The following is a 10032-nucleotide window of genomic DNA, read 5'->3' on the forward strand; positions in this document are numbered from 1 at the left end:
AAATATTTTACGTGAAAATGTGGAACATTAAATGATTCCAATTCTACATTGTGAAGGAGGAGATGGAAAGCACAACCCCACAAGCCTAATTAGGCGTCTTATTTATTCACCAATCCATTTGAACACCAGGGAGCCTGAAAACGGTATGAAGAACCAAAACGAAACAATCATTATATCAGTACAGTGGTAATTGCACTGCTTTTAAATTGAATATCATAGTTTGCCCAAATTGCAGAATTCAAATAATAAGAGTTGAACGTAACAATGACCGGAGAAAACTGGGATCCATGGTGACCCTAATGTTTGGGAATGATGGAATGCAATGAAGGGTTCAATTTTCTTCCATTTGGAAAAGGGAAGAGAGCTTGTCTAGGAGCTGCTTTGACTATGAAGTTAGTTGCATTGTCATTCATGGTTCGCCGTCACGAGTTGCTGTTGCTCGTGTTCCACATCTGTCACAGCATATTGGTTGAATATTGGGTAATATGTATATTATAGCACATGAAAATTTTCAAAATATCTGAAAAAATTACTAAAATTAAATAAAGCCAAAAAAGGCACAATTTGAAAAAAATATTCGAGTTGATTCCGAGTGGATTCGAATATATTGGTCGATACCATACATCACGGATTCCGAGTTAGATCGAGTCGCCACAGATATATTGTTATCCACGATTCAGCGATCAGTATCGTGCCGGTTTCCTCCGTTCTGATTACGACTTGGCTGATTAAAATATTCCTATACACTAAGGGCTTGTTCTAAAACTGCTTAAAATATGGGAATCCCTTCCCACATCGACAGTTTCTTGGCTTCTCTTATCAGTGGTCACATATTGAATATTCCTGGTATTTAATGTCGCATTCAGACATTTCAATTTGACAAAAACATGCTATGACAGGGCAACAAGACAAAGAAATAAAAGATGCCTTTTCGTATGCAAATTGAATTGAGCTCATTGTGACAAGTGACAGCCTTCGTTGATGCCACTACAATGTCGGGGCAGGTCATAACATGAATATGTAAAGTTTTTTCAGAAAATATCTTTGGTAAAATGTACAAAAATTTGATTAGTGTGTAAATCTTTGTTGACTATTCCATTTCTGATTGTTTAAGTTTTGTACTCTTGCACGTTTGGCAAGATTTTATTTTACATTAGTAGACCAAGAAGTTTGCTGTATTATAGTCGATCTTCTTTTGTTTTTTAAGGGTAAAGTATGTCGAAGGTTATCAAACTTTTCAATAGTTTCATTTTACTCTCGTAACTATTTTTTGTAATAAATAGTCCACTAAATTTTTTAAAAGTCTCATTTTATTCATTGAACTATTTTTTTTAATAAGAAATGGCTCACTAATTTTTGTTAAAAAATTTCATTTTACCCACTCAACTTCTTTTTTTTTTTTTTACCAAAAAACCTACTAAACTTTTAAAGTGATTTATCTGGATCGTTTTGTTAGATTCTACCATTAAGATAGATAACAAGTTTGCCAAAGTAGTCACATTTTAAATGGATAAATTTTTCATTTCACACCCAAAATCTATATGTCCAAATCAATTAAAATTTTTTATAGCTTCAGAAAAAACCACAAATTCTATTTTGGATGGGCCAAAAATAGTTTTTGTGGGGATCGAGATTTTATTTTGGGATTTAGGTATTTTAAAAGTGACTGAATAGTTTAATCCATTGGGGCAGATGGATTTTAGGCGCGCAATGACGAAATTATCCATTTAAATCGGGCTCACATGACAAACATTCGTCTATCTTAATGGTAGAATTTTAACAAAATAGTCTATTTTGTACAAAAAGTAGTTGACCGGGCAAAATAAAACTTTTAAAATGTTTAGCATGCAGTTTGATAGAAAAAATAGTTGAATGAGACTTTTAAAAAGTTTGAACGTCTATAATCAAAAATAGCATTATTTTCTAATGGCTGATAGAAAGGACTAAAAGTCTAAAACCGTCCCTTGTCAGAGTCTTATCTACTCTTGTCAATTTTCAGTTAACAATCGTCCAATACTTGCATCAAAAGAAAATCCACACATGAAAAATGAAGTGTTAAACCTTAACTTTGTCAGTATAAAGTCAACACCAAACTTCTCTCTTTCTTCTTGCCAGTTGCATCTGAATCTTGATCAGGGACGGAGCCAGAAATTTATTTTTGGGGGGGCTGAAGTGTATTAAAATTTTTTTTTTGTGACGAAATAAATATATTTAATAAGTAAAATTTAGAATCAATAATTATAAAAATAATAAAAACATATAATTATACATACCCAAAAATTTGTTATTGATTAACACTTGAAGTATTGGTAGTTGTTGCACTCGAATAACGAAGAGGAGGCAATTGCATTCTGCGAGTTTTCATCCGTTGAAAACGCTGCAATATTTGCTCATTTTCAATTGTTGCAAAAATATCCTTCTCGATGTATACAACCAGACAGTCATTCATCCACTCGTCTCCCATTTTGTTGCGCAAATCAGTCTTGACAATATTCAAAGTTAAGCCTTCAAGAGTTCTTTTGATATGCCAACTTTACTTTATGCAATGTTAGATGGAAAGATAACGTAATATGCAATAATTTTATGATCATTATATTTCTTGTGTGAAGCATCAAACAATGTAAAAAACAAATTTATAATTATAGCTATCCTCTCATAAAGTAAGCGATGCGGGCGATGATAAGTGGTCATCACGACCGGATCATGAAGTATACGTACGAAACAAATCCAGCAGGAAGACTCTCCTCCTTCGCTTGCAGTTTTGCAGCTTGATGATAACAAATTCAGAGTCACAGAGGGCTTCAAACCACAAGAAGAAATGGTTACGCAGATAGACCGCAGATTTCATCACTCCACCCAGGGACGGAGCCAGAAATCAATCCCCTATATATAGGGGGTTTTCCGGCGGCTTGGGGGGGGGCTTAAGCCCCCACCAGCCCCCCCTTAAATCCGTGGCTGATCTTGATTATGGAGTTACTCTACAGCATCCTAAGTCTCATTTTTTTTTTCGTTTTCTGGATTGCTGTGAAGTTTCAGTACCACATCCCACAGCAAAACAGGAAACTTCCCACAGATTTGATATTTTGTCTGGTATATTACCAGATATATGCACTTGCCAAGAGAAGTGCAAATGGCTTGGAGGAGTTGTTTAAGCAAATGCAATGATGGATTAACTTAGCTGAAGTTAGAAATATTTCAACTTTTAATGTTTCCCATGTTATAATTTTTCTTTCTCCATAGAGCAACCTGACCCGATGTCTATTTTTTTTTTTTGATAGTCGTCACTCATCTTTTTTATATCTATTCCTATTCTAACTCTAACATATTTTAGAGAAAGGTCAACTGAACTTATAAAGGAATCAAGCGGAAATGAACCATCGTCGAATTATACGAATGCACTATACATCCTTATTGATCTAGAAGAAGCCAGTTAAAACTGCAAGAGACATACATCCCATGTCTAATAGTAACGTGAATTGTGAATTTTAATCCAAAGAGAGTGCTGCAGCAGGACCATATATCACTTGCCTTAAATAATGAGTTTCCAATAAATTGCATATTTCGCCAGGTTAAGGGCACAAATGATTGCCATGTGAACTGTTTCGGAATGATTTTGTCTATTTTAACAAGATCTAAGCCTTTCATTCAGTCATGTGAATCATTTTGAATGCAACGTAAATTTAAAATAAATTTTTGTGAATTCGATAAATATGTCGTGAAAACTATTTACACCACGTGATCTGAGCCTTATATATATTTTGGGTTAATCCTGATCCTCAAACCTCTCCAAAACTTGTATTGCCCCAATTGTACGGTTTGCTATGACTAGTTTCTTGCGAGGACTGACAGAGATTTAAACTAATCTCCATATTAGTTTTGACAAAGAAGAATTCGAATTAAATTACAAATAATATTAAGAGAATAGTTAATAAAATACGGAGTGAGAATAATGTGAAGTGCTATGCGTACCCGCATTGAACTCGAGCTAATTAAGTCGATCTCGAGCTCAAAAACATTAAACTCGTTGGCTCGCGAGCTCAATTATATATATTTTTTTATTTTTTATTTTTTATTTTAATAGTAAAATTACATATATATCCCTAATATTTTATTATTTGTTAAAAAAATTATTGTTTTATTCATTTTTAAAAATAAATATTTATTTTTTTTAAAAAATAAAATAATAATTAATTTTTTTTATTTTTTAAGCTCGAGCTCGAGCTTGATATTTTGAGCTCGTCGAGCTCGAGCTCGAGTTCGAGCTTCACAAAATTAACTCGAACTCGGCTCGTTTACACCCCTACCCTCTACCCCCGAAAATATCATATTTTTATTAAGTTGAAATCAGGGAAAAATTATCCCACACTTATGGATGTTCCAATGGCCAATACCGAAAAAAAAAAAAGAATAGTTATACACTCACTACTCAGCACACTCTAAATAAAATACAATCTAACTAGTCAACTACAATAGTAAACCACTGGCAAATGACTCGAGCAAAAAATTTCCGATCTAAGTCTCAACTCGTACTAATCTTCCAATTCTTGCTAAATCTATCTACTCATAAGGGTACAATTTACATCATGAACAATTCATTCCACCACTATAGAGCATGCATATTTGACGGTTGGCTAGCTAGTCTATGGAGAAAATGTAACATTTGGGTGGCTCAATTACACAAGGACAAAATTGGCTACCACAGAATACTTCGAGGACTTAGTTATTATTACATGCACATGGTTTAAACTATTTCAATTTTGATTATTTTAGTTTTGTACCACTATTACACTTTTGCGCTCTGACTTTGATTATGTTCAATCAAATGCTATTAACTTAAATTAAAAACCCACTGATTTCTGAATTTAAAATGCTAAATTTGGGAAGCAGATGCTTCCCAAAATGTCTTCATTCAACAGTCAGCAGCATTAAAGCATTTGGAAAGCACCAAAATGTAGAAACATGATAGAAGGAACTAAAACTCATAGGCCCACGTTTCAATCTTATCCACTCTCTGTATTCATTTCAAAATTGCGCAGCTATTGCCTTAGATCTACTTTTACCCACACATGAAAAATGAAGTGAAACATGATAGCTGCAAGGACTCTCTTCAATGGTCACTTGTCAAAGCAACTCCACTATGCAATAATTAATTATGGGGTGAACTTCAAATTAAATAAATGATATTTATAGTAAGACAAGTATTAATGAGGGAAAGAATTACTTCCTCCGCCTTATTTTATTAGGTTTGCTTTCTATTTTAGTTTGTCCCAAATTATTTGTCATAGCCTAAAAGAGAAAAATGAAAAGAGACCAATTTGCCCTTTTTTACGCTTCATAAAAAAGAGTATTAATGTCATGTTTTAGCATTAAACGCTTTAACAAACTATTATAAAATTCCCAAAATCAAAAGCAACAAACAAAATTTAAATTCAAGTTAAGAGGTAATTATGGAAACATTTATTTGTTGGTTGGTCAAAAATCAAATTCCTTAACGTATGTGCAAAATTATACATGACAAGTCAAATGAGACGGATAGAGTATTATGTGTTTTAATGATGTCATCTTAGTGCCTAGATTTGTTGGTTTATTGTCCATATTTTTTGAATTAATGTTGTAACTTTCAGTAAGTAAGTCAGAGATTTTGAATCAGAATCTCTTACTTATGATCCTTCCATTTTATTATCTAACCCGACCCAACCCATCCCACCCCCTATTTATTGAATCAATATTGATGCTCATGTATGAAACAACTGATACTGGTGATCAGAGAGTGCCCAAATGCAAAATTACTACACTGCACATAAAGTCAACGACAAACATCTTTCTCCTTGCTTCTTGCATCTTGAGCCTTGATCATGGAGTTACTCTACACCATTCTTGGTCTCTTCATATTCTTGATGGCTGTAAAGTATCAGTATCTCCGAAAAAAGAACCGAAAACTGCAGCCTCCAAGCCCTCCAGCTCTTCCAATTTTGGGCCATCTTCACCTTGTGAAGACTGCCCCTCACCTTGCCCTGCAAAAGCTCTCCATCAAATATGGTCCCCTGATTTTCCTTCATTTTGGGATTCGTCCTTTCCTTGTTGTTTCCTCGCCATCTCTTGCAGAGGAATGCTTAACCAAGACGAATGATATTATTTTCGCGAACCGGCCTGAGTCAGTTTCCAGTAAATACCTTGGCTACAACTCAACTATTCTCATACTCTCCCCTTATGGAGATCACTGGCGAAATCTCCGCCGAGTCACAACCATCCATATGTTTTCTTCGATTCGACTCCAGCGTTTCTCCTCCATCTGGACTGAAGAAATCCATTTCATCATCAAAAAATTGTTTTCCAGTAACTCTGATGAGAAAACCTGGAAAGTTAAGGACATGAGTTCTTTGTTCCGGGAGTTATTATTCAACGTGATAATGAAAATAGTTGCTGGAAAAAGATGGCCATCTGATCAGCCAGGTGATATATTTTCACCGCAAGCACTCACTGATCTTTGTGATTATATTCCAATCTTGAGGTGGGTTGGCTATGGAGGGTTGGAGAAAGGTGTAATCAGTTTGCACCAGAAGAGGGACGAGTTTCTTCAGGGCCTGATTGATCAAACACGTAAAGAGGAAGCAGAAGACGGTTCTTGTTCGACAGAGAGAAGGAAAACAATTATTCAAAAATTGTTATCTCTACAAGAAGAAGAACCCGAATACTACACTGACGAAATTGTTAAAGGAATTATACAAGTAAGTCTCTTCTACTTGAATCTCTTTCTCAAATTGGTCTATAATTCATTAGGACAAATTGAGGTGGGTCATCTCACCCATGTAGCAGCAGTAGCACAAATTGTCTTAGCCATATTTAGTGGTAGCGCCAAGACTAGTGGTGAGGGATGCAGTGATCCACAACCGCATGCTTTTCATGGTTGAAATTGGATCATATTAGCTCGATTTGATCTGAATATTGAAATGATCAAATTAAACCGTATCTTGATGTTGTGGTCTGATCTGAACTGTAGAAAACACGTCCGACTGTAGATAGGCACCGGATCTAGTGGCGGTGAGTGGGGAAATGGTATATGCCACTAACTTCTGTTGGTGTCTAGATAAGGAATTTGGTGAAAGTCTTTTCAAAAATTTGGTCCGCATGTTTTCAACATTAAATATGCCAATATCTAGGGGTGACTGGTGAGCTGGGGCATTTGTCAACTTGCAAATTGGATAAGTCTTGTTGACGGGAGAGGGGAGAGATTTGGCGTAGTTTGGCCAATTGTTATATTTTTTACATTATTTGGTGTGTAATTATATGATATTATTTTATTTAAAATAAAAGTGATATACATGAATAAAATATTTGATACATATTCAATACAATATTATGATATATTCGTACATCAAAAAATTTAAACATTAACCGTGATACTTGTGGCTGGGTTTAAGTCAACGGTGGAGGCTGTGAGATAGTTTTAGAATTGGTCGTTATGAAGGCTCTTTTTGATAAATATACAGAAAAATGTGCACAAATCCAAAATTTAATCATGTACAACTCAAGCCACGTCAAGCCGGAAATTTTTGGACTTTTTTTTAAAAAAAAGAACTCTATCAATTACTAAAGACATTTTAAAAAGTGTTCATTTGAGTATAGGTATTTAAGGCTTAAATGCATAAAACTCCCATGAACTAGTTCACTGGTTGGACTTTACACTCTAAAGTATTTTAATAGGCACTTTACACCTATAGTTAACTAAAAAATAACATGAAAATTAATTTCATCCAAATAATTGATGAAATTATTAATTTATCCTCCATTAAAACTTAAGTGATAAAAATAATATTTTGGTGGGGAAGATTACTAATTTAAATAGACTAATTTTCAATTTATATCAAAAAGTTTAATTGTTAACACATAAAAAATCGATTTGAATGAGGATTAAGACTATTGGGGTCAAAATGGGGGCAAAATATAGAAATATTATTGAGTGATTACTCTTGCAATTTTTATAATCTCATAATTTACTTCAACGCATCATAATGTAGCAAAATTTCATTTGAAATATTCACAAGCATAAAATTGGAGTAGAACCCAAAAATTTGCATATGAATTTAGCACAATAATTGCAATAAAATTTCAATACCGAACCAAAATTAGAAGCCATATATTAGGAAACAAAATATTGGGCTACAAAATTTTAATAAAACACCAAAATTATTTACTTTTCCTTGACAACAATCTTTTCTTACCTAGGCTAACTTGAAATACATAGTAAAATAAGGTTGATGAGATTCTTGAATTGAATTTATTCATTTTCTTGTTTTTTCCTGCTTCTTTTGTTTTAATTGTCATTCAAAGTGATCATATATTTTATTGTTATATGTTTCAAATTAGAATTTTATTATGAAGTGAAAATTAATCCATTTAAAGTGACAAATTTTTTCTACCAAAAGGGTATTTTTGTCACTTAAAAGCTTTTAATGGAGGAAAAATTTGTCATCTCATCAATTATTTAGATGGAGTTAATTTTCTTATTATTTTAAAGTTGACTAAGGGTGAAAAGTGCCTATTAAAATAGTTTAGGGTACAAAATGCAACTAGTGTAATAGTTCGTGGGGGTTTTCTACATTTAACCCCCTATTTAATTTTGGCTTTTCAGTTTATACTCTGAACTATGAATTGTGATACTTAAGTATAATATACTATCAATTTTGGGGCACATCGTCCAAATAAGATAAAATCAATTAATTCTTTTAGCAACTTTAGAATAAAATACTTTAATACCCCTAAACGAATTAGAGAATTTGGACAAACAACAGATTAAGGATACTTGAAGCCTTCTAAACTAACTATAGAAAAAGTTATTTGGATTTGACCAATGGGCCAACAAAAGAACAAGATACTGAAGTTCTAAAATTAGCAATTTAGAGAGTAACAAGCAAATTGGTGATAATTTAGGTGTGCATATTGGCAATAACACCCAAAAAAAGGTAGTTCCTTCATGCCTTTACATATAATTGAGGTCTATAGATATCACATGCCATAATATATAGTTCCCTTCTTATGTTGACTGGTGGACATATATTTGCGATCAATGTCAAAAGTGTAAATTATTGATTCATGATCTATAGCAAGAGAAATGACATTATTTGTCAACAACTTGATTCTAAAAACTAATTCCTATTCTTTTCTTATTCATTCAAAAAGTTGCATTGAATTTGACTGTACATTACTTCTTGTGTAGATAATGTTATCAGCCGGAACACATACTACATCTCAGACAATGGAGTGGGCATTGTCCAGCCTATTAAATCACCCTAATGTACTGCAAAAGGCAAGAGATGAGCTAGAAAAAATGCAGTCTGGCCATCTGCTAAATGATTCCGATCTCTCCAAATTGCCTTATTTACGCTGCATAATCAACGAGACACTAAGGTTATTTCCTGCGGCACCAACTCTTGTGCCTCATTTTTCATCTGAGGATTGCACCATAGGAGGCTACAAGGTTCCAAAAGGTACAACTTTGTTAGTGAATGCTTGGGCAATTCACAGGGACCCCAATGTTTGGGAAGAGCCCAACAAGTATAAGCCAGAAAGATTTGAAGGAATGGATGAGGGAGGGTGGAATGAAGGGTTCAAATTTCTTCCATTTGGAAAAGGCAGGAGAATTTGTCCAGGAGCTGCCATGGCCATAAGGTTGGTTGGGTTGACATTGGGCACCCTGATTCAATGCTTTGAGTGGGAAAGAGCAGGGCCTGAAATGGTGGATTTGGAAGAAAATCAAGGAGCAACTTTGGGCAAGGCCAAGCCTTTGGAGGCATCTTACAGGCCACGCCCATCGATGATCAAAACAATTTCTCAGCTTTAAGTTAGATATGTTGTTCTATTGAGATAAATTGGGATTTCTTCTTTTTTTTTGAATTTAAATATCAAGAGATGAGTGTCTGATTTTTGGTTTTGAGCTCCTCTTACAATTTCAGATTTGTAGTTGTAACTTTCTTTCAATACAAGTTGATGCTACAATTATACAAACTTAAGTATTTTACATGGAAATGTGGA

The 10032-nt window shown here is 34.0% G+C and overlaps 1 protein-coding gene across 1 annotated transcript; it reads left to right on the forward strand.

Moving 5' to 3' along the window:
• The first annotated feature begins 5703 nt into the window (after positions 1 to 5703).
• LOC113765014 (cytochrome P450 81D1-like) lies at positions 5704 to 9931 on the forward strand. The gene is made up of 2 exons (XM_027309068.1): positions 5704 to 6728; positions 9218 to 9931. Exons 1-2 carry the CDS (start codon positions 5856 to 5858, stop codon positions 9839 to 9841), a joined length of 1497 nt encoding a protein of 498 aa, XP_027164869.1. The 5' UTR covers positions 5704 to 5855; the 3' UTR covers positions 9842 to 9931.
• The last annotated feature ends 101 nt before the right edge of the window (positions 9932 to 10032 follow it).

This window comes from Coffea eugenioides, chromosome 1 (genome assembly GCF_003713205.1).
Source record: "Coffea eugenioides isolate CCC68of chromosome 1, Ceug_1.0, whole genome shotgun sequence".
In the NCBI taxonomy this organism is placed as follows: domain Eukaryota; kingdom Viridiplantae; phylum Streptophyta; class Magnoliopsida; order Gentianales; family Rubiaceae; genus Coffea; species Coffea eugenioides.

Excerpts from the sequence above, each read along its gene's own strand:
- LOC113765014 (XM_027309068.1), top strand. The coding sequence starts at position 5,856 with ATGGAGTTACTCTACACCATTCTTGGTCTCTTCATATTCTTGATGGCT. Across the intron at positions 6,729-9,217 it reads TTGTTAAAGGAATTATACAA|ATAATGTTATCAGCCGGAAC; the intron begins GTAAGTCTCTTC and ends CTTCTTGTGTAG.